The sequence below is a fragment of the Onychostoma macrolepis genome, chromosome 15 (genome assembly GCF_012432095.1).
Source record: "Onychostoma macrolepis isolate SWU-2019 chromosome 15, ASM1243209v1, whole genome shotgun sequence".
Classification (NCBI taxonomy): domain Eukaryota; kingdom Metazoa; phylum Chordata; class Actinopteri; order Cypriniformes; family Cyprinidae; genus Onychostoma; species Onychostoma macrolepis.
This window is the reverse complement of record NC_081169.1, coordinates 2187729-2214051: the sequence shown is the minus strand read 5'-3', so window position 1 is coordinate 2214051 and position 26323 is coordinate 2187729. Positions and strand designations below refer to the sequence as shown.

The 26323-nt window shown below is 37.7% G+C and overlaps 1 protein-coding gene across 1 annotated transcript in view; it reads left to right on the top strand.

Moving 5' to 3' along the window:
• rsrc1 (arginine/serine-rich coiled-coil 1) overlaps positions 1-26323 on the top strand; it is a 144472-nt gene that overhangs the window by 51445 nt on the left and 66704 nt on the right. Inside the window, exon 5 of the mRNA XM_058799579.1 lies at positions 20186-20222. Coding sequence (XP_058655562.1) covers positions 20186-20222 — 37 coding nt within the window. The remainder of the gene's footprint in view (positions 1-20185; positions 20223-26323) is intronic.

The window sequence follows — 26323 nt, the reverse complement described above, 5'->3', positions numbered from 1 at the left end:
TAAACATTAGAGATTTAAAATACTTGAAATAGATGAAAAAAATAAATAAAATAGATGAGAAAGAAAATGAAACTGTGGTGGTCCATTTTTGTCGGTCAAAGACGGGACGTCCTATTTTGGTGTCCACATTGAATTAAACTTACAAAAGTGATTTTATATACACAGAAAGCATAATAAATGCAAGTAAGTCTACTTTAATGTTTAAAATAGCTTTTGTTAAAATAAGATGTCAAAATATGGGTGAAATAATATTCCATATATTTTAGTAAAAATGGGGGGGAAAAATGACCTGTACTTAAGAAAATATATGAAAGAAAAATGATTAAAAACTTTTTGCTGACAAACGGGTAAAACCCGTTAACATTAAATGAACATTTTGTGGGAAACTGCACTGTGATCACTAATTAGTCTTTTAATGTCATCTAATGATTCTGATTCTAAATACTGTATGCATGACAAGACTTTTTGCTATATGAACTATTGTTACACTGAATAACTTTTTTTGTTGGTAAATCATGGTAAAAATGTATGAAAATGTTTTTTTTTTTTCTCAGAAAAAATATAAATAAATTAACAAGCAAGCAAACAAACAGGACACATTCTAATGTATGACATTTAAAAACAAGTTTAAAGCTGCAGTAAACTTACTGTTTTGATGCTTGAAAAGTCTTTGACCCGTGTACATGTGTGTTAATCTTTGGCCATTTCACTTAACACCGCTTGTCTGAACATAGATCTTTGTCAGAGTAGACAGCATATTTTATGTGACATGACCCAAACTGAGGCTATCTGTTAAACATTTTAGGTATAAACATGTCATTTTATTTATGCAGGCTATTTCCTTTGTAACTGAAGCACTTATAGAATCAGTAGCCCATGTGTTTTTCTAGCTCTTATTGCATCTCCATAGAAGCACCTCTCGTCTTCCACGTGTGGTGACAGAGCAAACCCGAGAGCAGACGCCACATGGCAGCACAGCGCTCCAGGCCAGATTGGACTGTTTTCTGTCCTGAGAAAAGAGAGAATGGGGGTCTTACTGTCCCTTCGAGCAGCGGACAGCGAGAGATATTCATAAAGGTGGGCTCAGACATGAATAAGAATGGCGAGTCCAGCTCTGATAACCCGCGGGTGGCCAGTACCCCTCTGCCCAGCGCTCGCGTCCTGACAAAGACGGCTTTGTGAGCACTTATCCTGTCTGTACAGTGGCGGGAGCTCATACGGATAATCGCTCTAATCTAGTTAAGGTTAAAAGAGGGCCATGACTGAGAGCTGGCCTTACACATACAAATCTCTACGCGCAAATCCTGTTTTAGGCCCAAACAAGAAAGGTGTCATATTGATTATTCTAATAGGAAGCTAGCAGCTGTCAACCTCAGACAGATGGAGAGAGAGAGAAGAAACAGATCACCAGGTTAAAGCGTGATGTGTATTCATGCACTACATTCGTATAGTCATAGCAATAGAGCAGAGATAATTGAGTAATAGGGCATCTTCCTGTCTTAATGGCATCTGAATGCCTTAGTGAATGGCTTAATGAGAGGAATGTGGCAGAGCTCATGTACTAACCACTCAACCATAGCACCAACCTCGCTGTTTTTCCTAAAGATTAGGTAGTTACTGTAAGATAAACTACCCATTTTGCTTCCTGCTTTTGCCGTTAGCAGTGGTGTTGTCACAATACCAAAATTTCAGTAGTTGGTACCAATTACCAGTACAATGTTTTACAATGTTTTTTTTTCTCAGAAAAATATAAATAAATTAACAAGCAAGCAAACAAACAGGACACATTCTAATGTATGACATTTAAAAACAAGTTTAAAGCTGCAGTAAACTTACTGTTTTGATGCTTGAAAAGTCTTTGACCCGTGTACATGTGTGTTAATCTTTGGCCATTTCACTTAACACCGCTTGTCTGAACATAGATCTTTGTCAGAGTAGACAGCATATTTTATGTGACATGACCCAAACTGAGGCTATCTGTTAAACATTTTAGGTATAAACATGTCATTTTATTTATGCAGGCTATTTCCTTTGTAACTGAAGCACTTATAGAATCAGTAGCCCATGTGTTTTTCTAGCTCTTATTGCATCTCCATAGAAGCACCTCTCGTCTTCCACGTGTGGTGACAGAGCAAACCCGAGCAGGCGCCACATGGCAGCACAGCGCTCAGGCCAGATTGGACTGTTTTCTGTCCTGAGAAAGAGAGAATGGGGTCTTACTGTCCCTTCGAGCAGCGGACAGCGAGAGATATTCATAAAGGTGGGCTCAGACATGAATAAGAATGGCGAGTCCAGCTCTGATAACCCGCGGGTGGCCAGTACCCCTCTGCCCAGCGCTCGCGTCCTGACAAAGACGGCTTTGTGAGCACTTATCCTGTCTGTACAGTGGCGGGAGCTCATACGGATAATCGCTCTAATCTAGTTAAGGTTAAAAGAGGGCCATGACTGAGAGCTGGCCTTACACATACAAATCTCTACGCGCAAATCCTGTTTTAGGCCCAAACAAGAAAGGTGTCATATTGATTATTCTAATAGGAAGCTAGCAGCGCTGTCAACCTCCAGACAGATGGAGAGAGAGAGAGAAGAAACAGATCACCAGGTTAAAGCGTGATGTGTATTCATGCACTACATTCGTATAGTCATAGCAATAGAGCAGAGATAATTGAGTAATAGGGCATCTTCCTGTCTTAATGGCATCTGAATGCCTTAGTGAATGGCTTAATGAGAGGAATGTGGCAGAGCTCATGTACTAACCACTCAACCATAGCACCAACCTCGCTGTTTTTCCTAAAGATTAGGTAGTTACTGTAAGATAAACTACCCATTTTGCTTCCTGCTTTTGCCGTTAGCAGTGGTGTTGTCACAATACCAAAATTTCAGTAGTTGGTACCAATTACCAGTACAATGTTTTTACAGTTCTCTCTACTGAGTTTAGTACTATAGCAAAAACTATTGGAACTATTTGAATTATAAATTGAAATCTAAAAACAAAACAACACAAATTCAATTTAATATTAATGCTAATAATAATTAAAAGTAAATAATACATTAAAACAGCATATAGCCTTTAAATATGTTTCAAGTAAGCACTGATATAAAATGGTCAGGTTAAAAATATTAGTAATAAAATGAAGAACAAAGAAACGTACATGTAATAGAATACATGGCAGGTCTGGTATTTCTTTACACTTGTTGACTTAATGCACTATTAAAATTAAAGGGGTCATATGATGTCTTTGGAGTGTTACAAGCTGTTTGTGCATATATAAGATTCGTAAAGTTACTAAGGCCGGTTTCACACCACAAGCATGAAAATAAAACATCCTCATTAAGATCCTTAGCCAAACAGTTGTAATAGATAAAGGTTTGTATGAATGCTCAAGAAGAAAGAGACAGATGACTGAAGCAGAGGAGGGAGATTCCTCAGAAAGAAGGATTAGTTTGGGTGAACAGTTGAGAGTTCCAGGCACCCCATACGCCCGTAGGGCCGATCTAATGCGCACATACATAAAGAAGGAGGTGCCTGGAAGATTATATTGAGTTTTGAGATTCTGGAACGATTTTAAACCACTATCATCATAGATATCTCCAAGAGTGTTTACGTTATTATGAGTCCATTGCGGGCAATGAAATGGAGTACTGCCTGACAAAAGGTTATTATTGTGGAAAATAGGCGAATGCATATGCCATATTGTATCTAGTTGTGAATGTCTTTCAACATAGCTCCATGTGGAGAGGAGGTGGGTTACAATGGGACCAAACCGAGATTTACACTGCCTAAGCGGAACCCCCGAAAAAACTAGATGCTTCAATTTATACGGATAAAAGTGACAGCATGCTTTTGATGGACAAAATCATTTTGATTTCACACAAAAAGTGCTAAAATGCACAGAATACACATTAGGTTGTTTTAGCAAGAATTAGAGTATGTCAGAAAAGAAAATTAAGAATCAAAAATATGTAAAAAAAAAAAAAAAAAAAGTAGTGCTGTCAAACGATTAATCGCGATTAATCGCATCCAAAAATAAAGTTTTGTTTACATAATATATGTGTGTGTACTGTGTATATTTATTATGTATATATATATTTCAGAAAAATATGCTATGTTTATATATTAAATATATTTATATATAATATAAATTATATGAATATTAATATGTGCATGTAAATATTTTCAAAATATATACTGTATGTGTGTGTATATGCATAATAAATAAACACAGTACACGTATATTATGTTAACAAAAACGTTTATTTTGGATGCGATTAATCGCGATTAATCGTTTGACAGCACTAAAAAAAGATAAAACAAGATTTACCCATTTAAACTTGTTCTTAATTATTCAGTTTGGGTTAAAGTTTTATTTTAGAAAACTAAAATTTTTTTTAGAAAACAGGCACGTTCTATATCAAAGTATGACTGAAACGACATGATCTTAGCTGTTTTTGTTGATTACATTTTATATGCAAATACCCACGTTAACATGCAAATCCCCATGTTAACAAACTTTCAAGACTTCAAAGTTTATAACTGACCAACTTCTAAAAACAAATTTGTAGTCTTTGTAAAGAAATATGCAGCTTTGGAGCCGCTGCAGTGACGCTGTAGTTTACACTGAAGTGAAGCTGCTGCGAAGCTCACGCTTGCGGTGTGAAACAGGCGTAAAGTCACAAACACAAAGAGATATTCTTTAGAAAAGTTTAGACTCGTCCACGCTTTCCTAAAATGCCTCATTCAAACACACCTCTACATATCTACATCACTGTGTGGGAAGATTTGCACCTCCCAAATTTTTACGCAAAGAAAGAAGGCATAACATATTGATTTTATACAACATTTTATTCCTTTTCTGATTTAAGAAGTGATAAAAAAGAGATATATTATACTTTATACTTTAATATGTCAACAAAATGAAACAAGAATTTTGAACCTGTTATCCAATGTTCAGATTTCTGTTCTGGAAATTTAGTTAGACGGTGCATAACAGAAAACAAATACAAAACAATGCAAAGCAGTTGTTTTAATATACTGTTATTAATCAGATGGGGAATATGTGGTGATATATATTAGAATCAATTTTCACCGTATTCACCTGTAGTGTCTAAACAGCACCAGATTATGGTTCTTTAAAATTATTTTTTTGACAGTTACAGAGTTTATAACCAAAAGGTGAGAATAAAGAACACTAAACTCTAGAATAAAGAATCATTTTAGCATCAAACGGTTCTAAATAGAACTGTCACTAGTATGTGTGAAGAACCTTTAAAAACATCTTTCACGGAGAGTAGTTTTAAGTTTTAAGGCAGCTTTAAACACCTTTTTGGTAACTTCATGACTTAACTGACCACGACATTGCATGCACATATTTCCCGCTTTGATATGAAATGATATAGGCTACAGCGTGCGCCAGCGCCTTTGTGCGTGTAGTTGAAGAGCACGTGCTCCGAGTACAGTACCGTTTCCACACTCATTTAACTCGCGCTTGGCGCTGGGGTGAAGCGAGAGCGCGTCTGAAACGTCTCCCGTTTCATGTGGTCGTAAAGATGTTCTACGACTAAAAAAAGAGACCGAGTCAGCAGTTGTGAGTGGGGTGGCCAACCATAGCCCTGCCCCTGCGTTACTTGCGTTAAATATTTTTAACGCATTAAACTGAAAAAAAATGAATCGCCTGTGTTAACGCGCTAATTTTGACTGCACTAATATGTATATATATATAGAACGTGAGCAAAAAACAGTCTCTTTATAATCATTGAGGCTGACTACACTGCACAATCACTCTGTTATTTACATTGTGTTCAGACTTTGTTGGTTATTAAGAAAGGATTTGCTGTTGTGAGTTGAACAAAAACGTCATTTTGAGAGTGGATTCTGACTTAAGCACCTGTGATTGGTTGTTGCTTCATGCACTTAACAGTGCTGCAGTTCTCAATGCTTTAAACCAGGTTGTAAATAGACACCTTTGATGCCCTTCACAGAGCAGGAGTTTTGGAAAGCGGCTTCCTAAGACCTGGTACCATTTTTCAAATATCATTATTGACTTGTTACTGGCATCGATTCCTTTGATAACACTAGTTATTAACAGTAATTAATACTTCACTTTGTGCCTTAAATGCTCCTTAGCCATGAAATACACAATTGTTCTGTCAAATGACATAATTGATCAGTGTTGAGGGCTACTAGAGGGAATAGCTATTTGGTTTGTCATTGTTGAGCTTTGAGTCTAGAGATTTATGATCTTGGATTTAAGAGAGGAGTGGAGATGGAGCACATGTGTTAGAAGAGTTGTACAGGCTTGTGTTTCCCTAAACACTGTGTTTGTGTGTGTGTGTGTATCAGGTTAAAGGTGATGGAGATGCGTCTGTATTCTTCAGGTCAAGGTGTGATGAACAATAGCAGGGCAATGCTGCAGATGATTATCTTATTAACTGCTGTGTCTGTGAGTGCATGGCTGCCTTTTGCCAATGAATAAGTGCTCGTTTCTCCATCCTTCTCACTTGCTCTTCGATTCTGTTTTTATTTGGTGCCACCTTTTTACATGCTGCCATGACAGATGCCATAACATTGTCTGACTGCACTGGATTATTTCCATGAGCTGTTTCAATACTGCACCTTGTGTATCCAACTTACCTGTGTACCACTGAAACCGGAACAGGCCTCTAAACAAGCCATAACATTTTCTTTGTACTATTGTGACATGATTAAGACTGTTAGTATAGTTCATTATTTAATATGTTAGACAGTTTACAATTTCATGTAGGTATTGGTAAGTTCTTTTAATGTATATAAATAATATAACAGGCTCCCTGATGCAATGAAAAGCAACTTATGCAGGAGCCTGAGGGCAGAATGTAAAGTTAAGATAAGCTCTCCACATTTCTGATCATAACGCTGCAATAATGCACTGGTGTATTGGCCTAGTTTTTACTGTCGGCAAAAATTGTCCAAGCAAAGTCAATCTTTATTTATAAAGCACTTTCAGAATTACCCAAGATTACATAAAAAGACCCTACTAAAAACAACTAACCTAAATTATAATACCCCTGATTACATACTCAAACACTGTGAAAATAAATGTCTTAAGTCTGCTTTTGAAATCATCAGTAGAGTGGATTTAATCTTCAGTGGCAAACCATTCCACAGAAAAGACAACATAGTGGACATAGTCTAAGGGAAAGTCATCCAGTATTATAAAAGCACTCAATAAGACTTGCACTATGTCTTCAGTTTAAAGGGCACCTATTATGCAAAATCCACTTTTACATGGTGTTTGGACATAAATGTGTGTTGGCAGTGTGTGAACACAACCACCCTACAATAATAAAAATCCACCTACTCCTCATTTTTTGATCCGCTTTAAACCAAGTCAGTCTCACTAGGCCTGCCGTTTTGATTCTCACTGCAGAGTGACGTCACATTTCGGAGGGCCGGGCCACGGGTGTTGATTGACAGCCCTGCATTGCTATAGTTTCCGTCCTCAGCGGCTGTACACTCTCCTCCATTTTCTCCACGCTCGAGCAGATGTATTGTCAACAATGTCTCACAAGCAATCCCAATGCTCTGTGTTTGGATGTAAGACTGAACATAAGTGTAACATAAGAGATACTTTCATTGTTCAAGGTAATGCACCTCAAAATCAACCTATTCCTTTGTGAATGTCATGTCGTTATAGTGCTTAGCATTTGTGTGCGTACATTAAGTATTTTGAATTCATCAGCACCGTGCTTGTGAGATTAGTTTGCGCCGTTCGTAGCGTGAGATTCGTCCTGTAGCGCAGTTGTGCGGCTCGGTACATTTATGCGTGCCGATGACAGGTCAGCGCGGCACGAGCTCTGTAACATTGCGCTGTTTTGTCCAACTTTCAGTGCATTTGACTTCCCATATGTACGGCTAAACACTGGTTCTCTCGCTTTCAGTTATGTTGCTTTTACCGGCTGTATTGTTGTAGATATGCAATCCAGAGAGACGTATATGCGACGCCCTCTTCTGGCGGTATCTTTTTTTAGACACAACCCAAAAATGACATTTTCCAGCTGTTATAATAAATGACCTGTGGGGTATTTTGGGCTGAAACTTCACAGACACATTCTGGGGACACCCAAGTCCAATATTACATCTTGTAAAAAGGGGCATAATAGGTGCCCTTTAAATGTGTGTGAACAATGTACATTTTTTTGTAATGGCAAATTTACAACCCAGGCTCATTGAAAATATGTGCTTGTGGCGGCATTTCTGCAACACCGATAATATGTACCTTACTGCACAATTCATGGCACTTTCAAAGCGAAATATCTAGTGAGTGGCACTAAATCACTTGTTCAGTACGTGATTGTGGCACATATTGCTGTGCTTTTATTACGTTGCTTCAGGTATGTATTGTGGCGGTGCAGAATTCAAATATCCATTAAGTGTTGCTAAAAGGTGTTGAAAAATAATAAACCCCATACACCAAACCCAACCCTAAACCTTCATGATAGTGTTAACAAATGCAAAGATGATATAAAAACACATTCACTAATGCTACCGTTCTATTTTAACTTGCTTCTTCGTGGGTTTGTGCTGTTTTGTCAGACTGTAGTTTCACAGGATTTGTTTGGAGCTCATCGCCTCATAAGTGCAACGCCGTATGGTGTGAGCTACTGAGCAAAACTAGAAACCCATACATCAAGCGAACGAGAACGGAAGGCGTTATTGTTGCAATATTGTGCTTTGTACTGTAATGTTTTCTCAGCAGTGAATGAGACACGAGGTAATCTGACAGCATTGACGCCATCTCATCATGTCGCTGGTTAGTCTCTGGTCTGCCTGTGCGTGGTCATGTGTTCTGGAGGTGTGGCTTTGGAGCGTGATTTGTAGGGAGGGTGGGATATTATGCTTTTAAAGCTAACTTGCTATTGCTAGCCTCTCCAAAATCGCCTACCCTACCTGTAAAGGGGTCATGAACTGAGAAAGCAAAATGATCCCTTGATCTTTTGACATATAAGAAGTCATTGCACTATAAAAAGATCCTGTAAGTTTCAGAACTCAAAACTTTCTCATTACTCTAAAAACAGCTTACATTGAAGGAATGTTTTACTCTATGATGTAATAGTGTGGCTAAGCACCGCCTCTCCAGAAGAAGATCAATGTCTGCTTCTACAGCACTACCTGTTTAGCCCCGCCCACTGATTCTACATCGCTGCCTGTTTAGCCCCCCCCCCCCGATTCTACAGCGCTGCCTGTTTAGCCCTGCCTACGATTCGGCATTGCTGCCTGTTTAGTCCTTCTCACGATTCTACAGCACTACTTGTTTAGCCCCGCCCACCGATTCTACATCACTACCTGTTTAGCCCCCGATTCTACATCGCTGCCTGTTTAGTCCTTCTCACGATTCTACAGCACTACTTGTTTAGCCCCGCCCACCGATTCTACATCACTACCTGTTTAGCCCCCGATTCTACAGCGCTGCCTGTTTAGCCCTGCCTACGATTCTACATCGCTGCCTGTTTAGTCCTTCTCACGATTCTACAGCACTACTTGTTTAGCCCCGCCACCGATTCTACAGCGCTGCCTGTTTAGCCCCCGATTCTACATCACTGCCTGTTTAGTCCTTCTCATGATTCTACAGCACTACCTGTTTAGCCCCCGATTCTACAGCGCTGCCTGTTTAGCCCTGCTCACGATTCGGCATTGCTGCCTGTTTAGTCCTTCTCACGATTCTACAGCACTACTTGTTTAGCCCCCGATTCTACAGCGCTGCCTGTTTAGCCCCGACCACCGATTCTACATCACTGCCTGTTTAGCCACGCCCACCGATTCTACATCACTGCCTGTTTAGCCCTGCCTACGATTCGGCATTGCTGCCTGTTTAGTCCTTCTCACGATTCTACAGCACTACTTGTTTAGCCCCGCCCACCGATTCTACATCACTACCTGTTTAGCCCCGCCCACTGATTCTACAGCTGCCTGTTTAGCCCCCGATTCTACATCACTGCCTGTTTAGTCCTTCTCATGATTCTACAGCACTACCTGTTTAGCCCCCCCCCCCCGATTCTACAGCGCTGCCTGTTTAGCCCTGCCTACGATTCGGCATTGCTGCCTGTTTAGTCCTTCTCACGATTCTACAGCACTACTTGTTTAGCCCCGCCCACCGATTCTACATCACTACCTGTTTAGCCCCGACCACCGATTCTACATCACTGCCTGTTTAGCCACGCCCACCGATTCTACATCACTGCCTGTTTAGCCTCGACCCACCGGATTTTCAGAAAGATTGAAACTAAAAGATGATGCTGTGCGACTATATTGGATCCGACAGTAATGTCGCAACACAAGTGAGTAACTATTTTCATTACGTGATCACTATTGCTTTGTCTGTTATTACAGATCGTTTGATATGTATTATTATCACAGCAGCGTCCATCTATGAGGAAAGTTACGCTGTCAAACTTACACAACTGTTAGCCAGTAACAGCAGTAGCATTTACTTCCGAGTCTACGATCCTCCACGCCTATTCAAACAGAGCGTTCTGATGAGGGGGGTTAAATTGCCTATTACTTCTAAATTATGATGTTTTTTAATGTAAATATCTTGATAACATTATAAGTGGACCTCAGAGAACAGTATAGAATAAAAAAAACAAAGGCAGTTGATTGTAGAAGAATTGTGGGAAAATCTGAAATTGAAATTCTGGCCCTGTAAATTGTTATTTGTGTGAAAAGGAATAAAAGTTGTTTGCGTTTTACTGCCTCTAGTGTTCATTTAAACTGCAAACTGCAGTTCATCAAGTTATTGTATTGATTTTTGTCATATGGTCCAAACAACTTTGGGCCTCACGGACTGAGACATTTATTTATTCTTTTTGGAGCATTTTCATTTTTTGATAAACTCTTCTTTTAAATGAACATTTTAGCCAAAAAATTAAAAGCCGGTCCTGTTAACTCACCTCACCTTGTCTTTCTAAACCCATAATAGCTCCAGAAAGAATAAATGAATGTCTCAGTCTGTGGGGCCCAATGTTGTTTGGACCATCGCTCTTCAGAATAGCTTCTTTTTTGTTGTGCAATAGACTAAAAATGAAATGAAATATTGCATTACAATGACATTAAGGCGAGTAAATGGTAATCCCTTCAAACACTCATCTGACGCATGAACACTTGTCTGCTCCAAAACCTGCCAGGGAAAGAGCAGCTCTGACCACACAGGAGAAGCTGAAGAAAGCTGTAGTCTTGTGTTGCCGTCTAACCCTGAAGCCTTTCTTTCTCTCCTTTTGTCTCGTATGATGGACCGGTGGAGAGTTTTCCTGGTTTGTAATGGATTTTGAATCTCTGCTGTGCTAGGATTATGCTAAGAGCCCAGTTTTGTTGTTTCTAAAGCTCTCTATCCCACCCTCTCTGTGTCTCTCGCTCTCTTTTTAGGGACTTGAGCTCTAAAAGAAGAAGTGTTTTGATCTGATTAAAGACTCACTGGCCAGCCTTTGCTATTATCAACCTACTTATGCTGAGATGTGATGGCGGCAACCTTATACCAGCGCACTCTGTGTGTGTGTGTGTGTGTGTGTGTGTATCTGCCTGCCCCTCCTCTCTGAACAGTTTAACAGAAAAATCAAAAGGGCCAGCAGTGCTATACACTCAGGAACACAATTTCAATTTCAATTCACTGCCGCTGCTAAGTACGTGATATGGAGATGACAATCAACCTTCTTGTCCTCCATTTTATTGCACAGCCAAGTCTATCAGTCTGCCACGCTCTCCTCGGCTCTCCTGTCATTTCCCTGCCACACAGGAAGCCGGAGAGACATTGATGAGTGGATCATGTGGGTGAAGGATGCGTCTCTCCATTATCATCATCTTCTTTAATAAACCCACCATGATTTTTTTTTGTTTTTTAATCAGGCATTGGACAACATATGAGCACTCACTGACACAGTGGACAAGGCATAATGCCACTTGTATTACTTTTTCATATTGCTTACAAACTCTGTTTATGAGTCTGTCTTCTCTGTTTAGATGAAGACATCTTTATTGGGTCTTTTTTTTAATATATATTTTCCTTAAGATTCACTTAAAATATTTAGGACAAATAGTGTTAAAAAGCAGTCTAAATTTCATAAATTTCATAATCAATAGTTTTGCAGCTTGCCCTTTAAAGTGTCTCCGTTTTGGTTTTATTGATATTAAATTCCATGTAGTGCCATATAGCTATTTGTGAATGTAAAAGTATCAAAAGTGTCAAAGTTCAAGACATATTGATTTGTCACCATGTCTTGAAGACTAAAAAAATATTGAGAAAATTCATGTATATTATGAGAAAATAAAAGTGTTTTTGACCTTAGATGCATGTAAAGCTATTGAAGGACCACTAAAACAAAGTCAGGAACCTTTAAAATAGCATAATGGGGCACTTTAAAACTTCTGTGTGATTGCTTACTATTTTAATGTACAAAAAAGAAAACATTCTTTTTTTATTTATTAACAACAATAAGTTCACTCTACCTCAAAACAGTTCAGATGGGCATAATCTCGCAAATGTTAATGTTCAGATGGATAATCTATATTTATAAGGGCGTATCCATTTAATAAATATGTTAAAATGAGATTTAGTGATGAGATTTAGTTATGGTCAAACGGAGGAAGTAGTATTTCTTTCAAATGTAATTTAAACAGTATGGGATTTGGAGTGATGCATGTGTGATTTGCTATATTTAAGTTAGCAACTATTAATTTTACAGACAATCATTTATGAAAATTCCTGAAAAAATACATCCGTATTATATAACAAATTATTGAAGCAAGACATTTTTATAACATGTTCATTGTTTAATGAACAACACTTGCGGTTCCGGTGCAAAGTGAGAGGAATTGGCTTTGAAAAAAAACGGGACAATGTAGATAATATTTAAAACAGCTGTGTCACTTTGACCCAGGACCACCGCTGGCCAAATGTATTCCCTATGCAAAAAAATTGCCTTCCAGGGACTCCCTCGGTTGAAATGGCCCTGCAGATCCTGCTTTGACCCGTGTTTAGACACCTGTATGGCGCTGCGAGGGTTAAAGTGGGCCAGAACTGAAGCACTGCCTATTAAAGCTGCACATTAATGCATCTGTTGAGCGCTGGACTGATCTCTGCTTTCACATTTGAACTCTTTCATTCAAAGAAATTAAGATCTACTCATCTTGGCCATGTCAAGCAGCCTGATGAAATGATGGAGAGAGAGTAATTTCAAAACGAAAAAAAAAAAAATAATAAAAAGCATAATGGGTTTATTTGAAACTTGACCACAAATGAGTGTTGATTTGCTGCTTGGGCTTTAATTAATTCTGCCGTACCTGTGCAGAGGACAAGTTGACAGACAGAGAGATGGAGAACAGGAGCTTTCAGAAGAGAAGGATAATAACACATGGAGATGATGTAGCAGGAATAAACACACACACACACACCCGTCAGTCAGGACCTCTTGTATTTGACAGATTGGTCAGGCGTTTCCTATTTGGCACTATTGACTTGTAAGCAAATGGCTGGCATTGCATCGAGCTCTGTTAACACTTTGACTTGTTTGTCCTCTTTTACTTAATTAAGTCGAGATAAATAATGACCTCTTTACGGGAAGCCATGGAGAGGGAACATTTTTTTCCCGTCCTCCATGCTGACTCCTCGTTCATTGACCGATCTCTTCTTTATTAGCTCTCTGTTTTTGAGGTTCTCTCTCTCTTTGCCTTTTATGTCAGCTTTCAGTTTTGAAGGTGAAGTTTGAACTGCAGTTTCAGTTTGAATTTGGATAATTTGGAAGAGCTCTCATTTACTCACCTTTGTCATAAATTTGTATTCTCTCTCTTTTTTTTCTCATCGAACGCAGAAGGGGAAGTTTAGTAGAATATTTACAATTATCTTTCTATACGATGAAAGCCTACAGTGATCACACCATGGCTGTAGTCCTTTATGCACAGCAGTCCAACCACCTGAAACCTTCCTCTCTAACTTTCTCACATTTGCTGGACAATGGATAGTATTTTTAGTAAATAATGACTTAAATTTTGGTCTGTTTCACATTTTCTGAAATCTAAAAACACATTTATCAAAACAGTAACCACAGCTTGGACGAATCTAAAACTTTCAAGACAAATTTAAACACAGTCCCACTTCATATTAGACTGCCTTAACTACTATGTATTTACATTTACATTAATATTTGATACGATACACTTATTGTGTACATTCAATTTTTTACATTGTACTTCTATTTTCATAAAATACCTGCATGTAGTTACATCTGTCATTAGTTTCTGTAATTACTTTTATAATTACACTGTTGACCCATCCTTTACACCTTAACCCACCCTTAAACCTACCCAAACCACCAAACCTGTCCCTAACCTTACCCGTATCCCACCTCAACAGCAGCAGAAGTGTTTTGCATTATAATATGAACACAATAAGTACATTGTACTTATTTCTTGGTGTAAGTGCATAGTAGTTAAGGCCACCTAATATAAAGTGGGACCTCCCCAACAACTCTTTATTTTGATGGACATTCTTCTGACTATAAGTCACTTTGCAAGTACGTCATCTTATTCTACTAACCCAGTCTACTAATACTCTAATGACTGCTATTTGAAATGTAGTTGTGAAGTTACATATAGTTAGTAGAATGTGTAAAGTGGGCTATCAAAATAAAGTGTAACCTTACCAAAACCTCTTGCTACAACTACAGTAATGCGATTGGGCACGATTTTAAAGTAACATCTTCACAAAAGTAATATTTTCCTGCTCATGTGGATTTCTATCTCCTTCAGTCTTTCATAGAAAAGGAGATAATTGACTACTGTACAACTACAAGCACAGGCATAGAAGACAAATGTTGTATTATTTGGTTTTCCTCTTCTCTCTTTGCACTTTTTCTGTCTTGTACAGGTTCTGTATTGTGTTTATCCAACAGTCATCAAACTCACCTGCATCTTTTTTTTTTTTTTAACCAATGTTATGATTTGTGTTCCCATGTTTTTTGAGAATTGCTTATTTGCATTTACTAACTTTATTCTCTTTCTTATTTTTTATTTTTTTTAATTCACACATTTTGAGACATAAAAGCTGTCACTGGGGCAGTACCTTTGTCAGGTCATTATTATTTTTATAGCACTTCATACAATACAGATTGTGTCAAAGCAGGTTCACAGAGATAACAGGAAGTAACATTTACATCAAAATATCTAAGTTACTTTAATTAAAAAAAAATAAATAAAAAAAAAATAAGCAAGCTCAGCCCAGATGGAAAAAAAGTAACGCAAAAGTAACATTAATGCATTACTTTACATAAAAAGTAACTAAGTAATGCAATTAGTTACATTTTTAGAATTAGCTTTATTCGCCAAGTGTGTGCAAACACATGAGGAAATTCTTGTGGTTTTTTAAGAAGCTCTTGGTACATACATACATACATACATACATATATGCATATATACATATATGCATATATGCATATATACATATATATCTGTCATGAGAACAGAAACATTTAAATAAGACGTAACAATAAATAATAATGTGTATGAATCTGGAACAGAATATTTATGTACAGATTTGTGCATTATTTACTCAATATGTACAGCTGTATAGAAAATATGCATATGTATTTACATAGTACAACCCGAATTCCGGAAATGTTGGGACATTTTTTAAATTTGAATAAAATGAAAACTAAAAAACTTTCAAATCACATGAGCCAATATTTTATTCACAATAGAACATAGAGAACATAACAAATGTTTTAACAGAGAAATGTTACACTTTTATCCACTAAATGAGCTCATTTCAAATTTGATACCTGCTACAGGCCTCAAAAAAGTTGGCATGGCGGCTTCAGCCTTCAGCAACTGGAAAGGCAAGCTGCTGGCAATATATCAGGCAAGAATGGGACCAAATTCCAACACCAAAACTCCAGAACCTCATAACCTCGATGCCCAGATGTCTTCAGACTGTTTTGAAAAGAAGAGGAGATGCTACACCATAGTAAACATGCCCCCGTACTGAATATTTTGAGACCTGTAGCAGGCATCAAATTTGAAATGAGCTCATTTTGTGCATAACATTTTAAAATTTCTCAGTTTAAACATTTGTTATGTTATCTATGTTCTATTGTGAATAAAATATTGGCTCGTGATTTGAAAGCCTTTTAGTTTTCATTTTATTCAAATTTAAAAAACGTCCCAACATTTCCAGAATTCGGGTTGTACTTGAGAGAGAGGCAATAATTAGAGATGGAGGTTGTGTCCGGGACTGTGATGATGTTACCTGCCCGTTTCTTCACTCTGGAGTAGTAAAAGTCCTGAAGGTTGGGCAGATGCACACCAATGATCCTTTCTGCTGTCCTAACAGTCCGTTGCAGTCTTCTAATATCTGATTTGCTGGCTGACCCAAACCAGACAGTTATAGAGGAGCACAGAACCGACTCAATAACAGCTGAGTAAAACTGTGTCATATGCGCCATATGCGCGTTTCCCACGATGGAGTCAATGTGAGTGTCCCACTTAAGGTCCTGGGAGATGGTGGTGCCCAGGAACCTGAATGACTCCACTGCAGCCACAGTGCTGTTCATGATGGTGAGTGCGGGGAGAGCATGGGGTTTCTCCTGAAGTCCACGATCATCTCCACTGTTTTGGTTGTTGTGACTGCACCAGACAGCCAGCTACCTGGATGAGGCCGATGAGTGTGGTGTCATCTGCAAACTTCAGGAGTTTGACAGGGGTCTTTAGAGGTGCAGTCATTTGTGTAGAGGGAGAATAGCAGTGGGGAGAGAACGCAGCCCTGAGGAGCTCCAGTACTGATGGTGCGGGTGTTGGATGTGAGCCTGTCTGTAAGGAAGCTGGAGATCCACTGACAGATGGAGGTGGTTACAGAGAGCTGAGTCAGTTTATTCTGAAGGGTATCTGGGATGATTGTGTTGAAAGCGGAGCTGAAGTCCACAAACAGGATCCTTGCATAAGTCCCTGGTTTGTCCAGATGTTGCAGGATGTAGTGCAGTCCCATGTTGACTGCATCATCCACAGACCTGTTTGCTCGGTAAACAAACTGCAGGGGGTCCAGCAAGGGTCCAGTAATGTCCTTCAGGTGGGCCAACACGAGCCTCTCAAGTGACTTCATGACCACAGACGTTAAAGTAACAGGTCAGGTTTTATGGAGTAATTTAATACTGTAATGCATTATTTTAAAAGTAACTTTCCTGACAGAATCAATTATGGAATCTGAACTATGAAGGCAGTTCAGATTCTGCTGTAAAGCAGCTCTAAAAGACAATAGTGTTATTATTCAGGTGAAGTTAGTTCAGATCAATAACAGTGTGAAGTTAATCGATCAGCTATAGGCAACTCTACAAATGACAGCAATGCTGTTATTCAGCTCGAGCCGGTTCAGTGTTGATTCACTTCAGTTCAACAACAGTGTCAGTGTTGCAGGACGCGATTCAGCTGTAAAACAACTCTACAGAAAACCATGTTGCCATCATCTAGCTTAATTCTGTTCAATCCAATGGTGTCAGTCAATGCAGTCATATCGATAAATTACTGAAAGATAAGTGTATTTCAACAGTGGCACATGACAGAAATAGAGGAATAAAACTTGTACCTGTAAACTTGTAACTTGTAAGGGTGCATATTTTCTATGTATTAGTATCTAAGTGGAGCATTTTAGTACTTTTTTAAAGGACATCACCCCAGTGACAGCTTTCTAAGTGTAGAATTTGTTGGTTTTTGCTAAAATAACAGCACATAACATGTCTGACACCGAAGTATACAGAAGTGATGCTCTTGAGCAGTGTTTTGGCTGGAGTTGGTTTATGTTGAATGAGGTCATTTTAAGCTGATCCACAGACATCATAGCTCAAGGTCAACACTCATCTTGTTTCATCTTCCGCCACTGTCCATTAAAACGACATAAAATGCTTCACGACACTCATCTCTCTCGCACAAATTGTAAACCAGCCAAACAACCCCTGACACATTTTCAATATTATTACATTAAACCGAGTTTGATTGATAATGTAATATTGGGCTAAGGCAAAACATCAATCATGGCAAGTATATTAATTATTTAATATTGTAGTGTAATGCAGGAATCGATGTGTGTTCAGGGAGGAACAAGAGGGATGAAAATCTGTGCTCCCCGCAGACCTGCAGGAAATGGACAGATAAAAAATAGAAAGATGTAGCTTAAAAAAATGAAAAGGTGAAGATGTACCAGTTCAATAAAAATTTATATTCATTTGCCGATAATGTCTTCCTGTGTCTGCACTCAGCAGTGCTGGGATTTGGTTTGAAGGCTCTAATTGAATTAGGATGCTTTTTTTTCTGCACAGACGTGTGCCAAAGAGAGACAGATACAATTAGAAGAATACAGTAATTTAGCCATAGACAGGGGAAGCCGCTAAATGGCCAAAAAAAAAGAAGAAGAGAGAGATGGAGGGGGGGGGGGTGCAAATATAATAAGCGCTTGTGAAATTGAATAAGTGATTATAAAAAGAAAACAGAATTAGTGTGATGAGGGGAAAGAGAAGAGAGATTGTCTCTTTCGTGAGGAATGGTTTACCTCTAATTGTTCTTCATTAAAGGATTACAGCTCTCTGTCACCACCGTAACTTATTTTTAGCCAGTGCTCTAACACAGTTCTGCTGCATTAGTGTGGTACATTAGAATATCTGTTAGCTTGCGCTGGTCTTGCAGTGTTAAGATGGAAATGGTCACCCAGAAAAGCCATCATCAGGTAGTGAAATAATTTTAGTAGGAAAGAGTGAAAGGTTGCTGGAGAATGGATGGATGGGTTTGTGGAGGGGAGAGGGGGTGGAGTGGGTTTCACATGGGCTTTTATGTCCCTGATTACTGGAGTCATTTCTGAGCTGCCACGGGCTAGTTAACATCATGTTTCCTAACCATGCTTCTTTGTCAAACACGCGCACACACACACACACACAGACAGACACAGTGTTTGCCACATTATCATCTTTGTATATTTTTTGTCCTGGTTACATTCAGTAAGTTCCATGGCACCTGTTGTGTTTGCTTTAGTTTAGAGGCCTTTAGTCTGTTTTTGTCCTTTCCTTTTACATTTTCCTGTGAAATAAATAGTGTTGCTGTATTTTGATTGTTTACAGTACTGAATGTCATATTTTTTAAAACAAGTAAATCTTGGCAAGTCGAAATCATTTTGATAACATTTTTGTTTGTGGTCTGTAAAATCTTTATTTTTTAAATTTAATTTTTTTTTTTTTTTAAGTCAAGTCTCTTCTGCTCAGCAAAAAAAATACAGTTAAAACAATACTATTGTGAAATACACTGCCGGGCCAAAAAAGAGTTGCCATTTGGATTTAAATAAGCAAATACTGGAGTCTAGGACTGGATCATTGTTGCAGTGATTAATATGTTTCTGACATGTTCTGCAGCAATTCTTTTAACCCAAACTGATGCAGTGTGTAGATTTTCATTTCTTAAACGGCCATGTTGGAAGACGTACTCATGTCCATATTCCAGGATGATAATACAAAGATTAATCAGGCTAAAATTGCATAAACCGCTTGCACTAGTCTTAAAAAGTCATCTATTTTTTTTTTTCTTTTAAGGCTGGTCATAACTTTTAAAGTGAGTTATTAAAAGGGAAAATGGTCTAATTTGAATTTAGAAGTGGCCTAAGACGTTTGCACAGTACTGTACACAGTATGACATGTTTGAGAAATGAAAAGCTACACACTGCATCAGTTACGCTTCAAAGTATTGTCGCCCAACATACAAGCCAGAAACATATTAACCACTGCACTATTTCAATCCTAAATCATACATATTTGGTTATTTAAATCCAGACTGCAAATTTTTTTTGAACATGTCTATCAATGAATTAATGAGACAGTGAATGGTTATTTAATGTAAACACACCCACACAGCATCTATGTGCATCATTATTTTCATGAAGACCAGCTGTCTTTAACCGGTGGCATTTTCTCTCTAACTCTCTCCACTTGTAATTATTTTAAAGAGAGTAAAAGCCCTTTTGAAATCTCCTGCCCTCATGGAGCCCAGTGAGCATTTATTGATAAATACAGTAAATCTGTTAAATACAGTGATTATGGTGATCCGTGAGAGGAGGAGAATGAGTGGGAGCTCAGGGTGATGAGATGCTTGCTGTCTTTGCGTTATTTACAATGGAGCAAATTTGTTCTTGTGTTGCAGGGAAACAGGAAACATCAAAGCTGGTTTAGAACATCTGGTAAGTTCTGCTTCTTTCCCCCTTCAGTGTTTTCTCAATCTTTGATATCTGCATCCAAAATGAATGTTCAGCAATTGCCTTTGAATAGCTTGAGCTGTCAGACAGACTCAGAGGTCTCTCTATAACTCCCACACGATTGCCTGGGTTTTCATGACAGTTGCTCTTTTGTTTGTCCCCTTCCGTTTTTTTAATTTTTCCTTTTGTCTTTTTCGCTAAAAGGTTTGGTGTTAAATAATTTCTTTCCCCTGTAAGGATGAAATGTGTGTTCTGTAAATGTTTTTTTTGAGTCAGTAGGGCGATTCAGAAAATGGATTCAGCAGTGGAGCGTGTGTTTGTTTTGATATGTATCCTCAAGCTGTTCAGTTTCCAGTTGAACGTTCACTCGTCGTACGACTCACAGACTCATGTCAGGCACACGTTACCTCTGAACACATCTGGAGAGATCACAGTGTCTTCCCTCTTCTACCTTCCTACCTCCGTCTCTCTGGATGTAGGGCACGCTGTTGGCCCTTAAAATGAGCCCTAGGGAGTGTTTAAAAATGTAACGTCCAACATTTCCTGGGTTTTCTGCAGCCTTTCTAATCCAGGGTCAGAGTGCCATGCACTGGAGTTAAAGGGCTGCTTTTCTCCTCCTGGGTGGAACCGAGTTTCCATTTCTGCTGTTTTTTTCTAGGGGATGAATAATGGAGAGAGGTCACAGCGGGGTCCTGACTCTCTGAATGTACACTCACCTCCCTCTGCTCCACACCCTGAATATTAAACGCAGGCCTGGCCCTTTAAGGGTCACTCGACACACCTGACCTTAATCCTTATCAATTATCATGCTTATTTTCTCAAATCAAATCTTTATCACATATTCCTGCTCGTTCCTTCTCAAGATCTCTCTTGCTAAGAAACCCTCACATTAGTGCTTATAAAAATCAGAAGTTGAGTAATCTCAAAAACTTGAGGCAACCAGATTCAGTTTACATTTTTGGGTAAAAACTGTTGTCAGCTTAACAATAAAGACTGGTCTCTGCTTTCACTGTAAAACCTAAAATTGCATGTTGACTTGATGCATTGAAAATTTTAATTTGACTCAATTGAATTATCTGAACATTGTTAATTTAGTTGAACCAACTGAAAAATATCAATGTATCAAGTCAACACAAAATTGAGTTTTGACCTCCTAAATCTTTTACAGTGTTCATCAAACACAGCACCAAACCAAGTGTGTGTACTGAAAGTGTGAATCTCATAGAAGACACAACAACACTAATCACCCCAATGGTGACTAGACATAACTTTTACAACAAAATATAATCATAAACGCTACATAAAGCCAAGACATTTATTATGTATGAATAACACATTTATCAAGTCCCCATTATTTGCCGAAATGCTAATTATTCAAGTGCGTCATCAGTAATCAAATTGAGCAGCGCAGCAGTCTGTTCTTGCTCAAACTAAATGGTTTAAAAACAACTTTATGCAACTTTCGCTACATTCAATAGTTCAATGAACCTTTAAAATAGAGTTTGTCTGACGAAACAAAGGTTGGTTGATTTATTTATTTACTTTATTTATTATTTAGTTATTTATTGTATGGTATATAATTGTGCTTTGCTAGTCTATCCTGAACTATAATTTTGTGGATGGGTATAGACACTGCTTCCCATCCAATACTCAGATTAGAGGTCAGCAAATATGTGTTTTTAAATAGCCAAATTTTAATAGCCAGTATGTTTAAGATGCAACAAAATATGGTAACACTTTAGAATTGGGAACACTAATTCACTATTAACTACGACTTTTCCCTCAATAAAGTCCTAATTTGCTGCTTATTAATAGTTAGTAAGGTAGTTGTTAAGTTTAGGTGTTGGGTAGGATTAGGGATGTAGAATAAGGTCATGTAGAATAAGGCATGTGCTTAATTAGTACTAACAAATGGCTAATATTCTAGTAATATGCATGCTAATAAGCCTAGTTATTGGCTAGTTACTAGTTAAGAGACCCTAAAATAAAGTGTTACCCAAAATATTAATAGTTACTTACTAGCCCTATGCTCAACCATGAAGTGCTGTGCTCATCACAGAAAAGTGATGAAATATCCATAATGTGAATGGATAACAGAGTACTTTCTGGTATTTTTGGTGTTGCTTGTAATAAATCACATTATATTTGCAAAAATAATGTAAATAATACGCAACATTTATTTTTCAAAACATGTTTTGTGCCAGCTGTTATAATCAAAAAAGGCAGCAACATATGATAGATAGGACTCCGTCTTTTAATTTTATAGTACATATTTATATATAAATACATTTACTTGTTTTCATTAGTGTATTTTACAACAATACAAAGAGCAGTGTGTAACATTTTACCAGATTAAGTCCTACACGGATTCACTTTTGTTTGCTTGTATCGGTATCGGCTGATACTCTGGATTGGAAAAATGGTATCATTGCGTCCCTAGACTAAACAACAATATCTTTCAAATCACATGACTTAGTTGAGTATCCTGTTAACCATATCACTGGTATGGCACCATTTCCAGAGAATTAACCATTTTTTATTATTTTTTTGACTGTGTGTCATTGATTAATGTGTAATTAACTCATCTTCATTAGGATAAGAGAGATGGACAGATGTAGAGGGAACAGAGGATGAAAGGAAAGATAGAGTAGGGCTGATGGAAGGAGAGATTTGACAGAGGAGCGAGTGAAAGGGGAGGAGAGTTTATGAGCGCATGCATTGATCTACAGTTGTATAAAAGCACAGTGAATTATTGAAAAGAAGATTACATGCATAACCCTCTTGAATCAATATGTCTGTTTGAAATGAGTCTCTTTACATGACCAATCCAGTGTGCCAAGCCTGGAGAGCACAGACACTAGCAAAGTTCAATTAATTATAAATTATGACAATGGTTAGTTGGTGGTGTAGACTGTCCTAATCTCACACATGTTTTGAAATGAGCAGCCAGCAATAGTAAAGCATAGACACTTCAAAATAAGAGTCTTGGCCTATTTAGGGCTCGTTTATAATTAAAGGTCCGACCATCTTTTTTCCTGGTTATTATTGGTATTTTGATTACAGAATAAACATTCTCTGGCATTTAAATGAAAGTAAAATATTGTAGCTTCTGAATCAATTTAAATAAATTAAATCATTTTGCTTGTAAATGTCTCAGTGTATCCCTTTATTAAAGGAAAACAAAACATGTTCTTTTTTTAATTATTATTATTATTTTAACTGTGCACCTTAAAATTCGTACGTTCTTACATTTTTCAACTTGTGCTCGTTGGGAAAAAAGTAAAGTGTCAATCCTCAGATAAAAGTTCCTAGCCTTTTTATAGTTTCTCATGTACTACATTTCCATAGGGTTGGGTACCGAAACCCGGTACCAATATGGCACCGGTACCTATGTAACCGGTATGTGCTAGAACCGAATCAGAAAGGAGATTTCGGTGCCTCATTTCGGTGCCATGCCTGAGCGATCGATTGAAATATTTGTCCTTTGTTTCTCCAAAACGAACGTAAGAAGCATCATTACCGGCACCGCACGTGAAAAATAATTTCCCGAGTGAGAAAATGCACATGAACTCAAGTCTGAAAGCTCTAATAATACAAGTCCAACAAATCTTTGTAGTAACGCGAGCGTGCTGTTTTCACATTCCGACTTAAAAGCACAACTTGGGAAATGAGAGCATCCGAGGAGCGCGTAAATGCAGAAATTACACTCGCTCTGACGGCAGCAGGTAGCCCTCCATTAACTAGCTGAGCTAAACATTCTTAAATTAAAATGCCTAAAGCTAAAAATGTATCTTGTATTCACGTTTTTAAACCTGTTGTCCAATGAAAGAGAACATTATAACCTTTTTAGTCCACAACACCAGTTAAATGCTTCCTTTTGTGATCTGATGTAGCTTCTTGTCACAGAATGAGGCAGAAAATGTTCCATAGGCTACTAATACATCGATTAGCATTGGATTATAAATATACTTAATTATTATGAAAATACCAGAGATGGCTTGAATAACACAGATAAACTATACATTGTCGTAGTCGAGTGTTTATTGTATTTGTTTTATCATTCAAAACGTTTATATCTTGTTTACTCTGTTACATCCATAGCAATGCATTTGTCCATATTGGGGATTTCCTGGAGCTGAGTTCCGCTACTTCTGTGACTGGATATGTGGATTTTTTGTGCGAGGGCGCCCTCTGGCATCCAGTATGAATGAAAAAGACATGTGTTTAGTTCTAATGGCCAATCCAATTATTAATTGGTAATTTTTATTTATTTTTTATTATTTTTAAGTATCGGTTCAGGCACCGTTTAGGCACCGGTACCGTTTTAAAAGTATCGATTTGGCACCGGTATCGAAAAAAAACCAAATGATACCCAACCCTACATTTCCATGAAAAAAAGTTTAGTATAGCAAAATGTTACTGATAACAGCTGATAGAAATGCTAGTTATCAATAAAATGTATTGAGACAATCGTTTTTGTTTAACTTTGTTATCTGTCAATACATCAAAGGTCACAAAAAACTAGTTTGGAAACACTTTTTGTTGGGCTTTACTGCAAATTAATGTGATTTTGTTAACTGTCAATACTTCAAATGTCACAAACTAGTTTGGAAACACTTTTTGTTGGGCTTTACTGCAAATTAATGTGATTTCAAGCCCAACGCATTTAGTTTTGATGCAAATGCTTAGTGTACATGTACAGCTGAACACACATACTCCATTTGATAGTGTAAACACTGGCATGCAACAAATGCGAACTAGAAAATTTCATCGTCCAGTGTCTGCGCTATTTCTCTCTACAAGTTGTAACCGATGAAAAACAAGTTTTTTTACATGCTGTACGCTTACTGTAGTGTATGTGTAAAAACTGAAGTACAATTTGGGCTTCACATGACAAAATTGCAGTGTTACTACCTTTAAGGTGCTGTTAAATCTATTCAGACTTCAAACACAGTGTAATGGTCTGAAGAAAAAAAATCTCTGTATCATTTATTTATTTATTATTATGGTGCCATGGACTTAATTATATTACATTCATCTCCAATCCACATCCATGTCCACATCCAATTTTATTAAATCCAATCATATTACAGCTTTAAAATTTTAAACGTGTTTAAAATGGCATTTCCACCATTGGATATAATTTGATATTTGATTGTCTGTGATACATGTACAGTATGTTACTGTTAGTGGATTAATTTGATCAACTAGCAAGAGTTTATGTTGAGTAAATATTTAAATGAACGTTAACAGCGACAGTTGTGTTTTTGCACTTTATTTGTGCATTAAATGCGATGAAGTCGTAGTTCCAGTAAAACATGCAGATACGCGAGTCTGCCCGTCTTCAGATCTACGATTCCTGAAAATTTGAATATGTGAAAATTGTATCTGAGAATTTATTGTCGACTTTATAAAAGCTGGTAGATTGCATCCGTTCGTCAGACAGCAGGTGCTGCAGTATTTTATCAAGATTTGTGCCGATGAACAGTAAGTCTACGCCCCCTGCATCCCTCCCCGAAATACATTCACATTCACCCTGCAGACATGAGCCATAAACAGCCCCGCATTTACAAGCTTCAGATGTACCAGTGTTAAAAGACGGCAAACTTTACAAAGTCTAGACGGAAGCAACTTTATAACAATCTTAAAAGTAGTTACTTCTAATCTTACATTCCCGACCATTAGCTCCAAAAATATCCAGTTACTGAAACTTAACTGTATTTCCACAACATTTTCAAGAAAATTTGGATCTTCTTAATTTTGCCGAATGGCGAACACAGTTTAGATGGCAAATCACATTTAACCTTATTTCTTTGTGGGACTTTTATGGTTATGCTTATTAGTTTTTGTGTGGAAAAACCGAGGATGTTTATTTGATTTTCTGTGTATTTTTTGGTTTATTGCTTTACTGATCTCTCTTGTACAATTTTTCTTCGTTATAGAGGCCTGAATCTAGCTAGATCGGATGCACGGCTAAATAATCACAGTAAAAAAAAAAGTGACCACCCTCTATTTCTGTAGTATGTATGAATGTTCTGTGTTGGGTCATTCTGTCTTAATCTCATGTCCATCAGCTTTAAAAATGC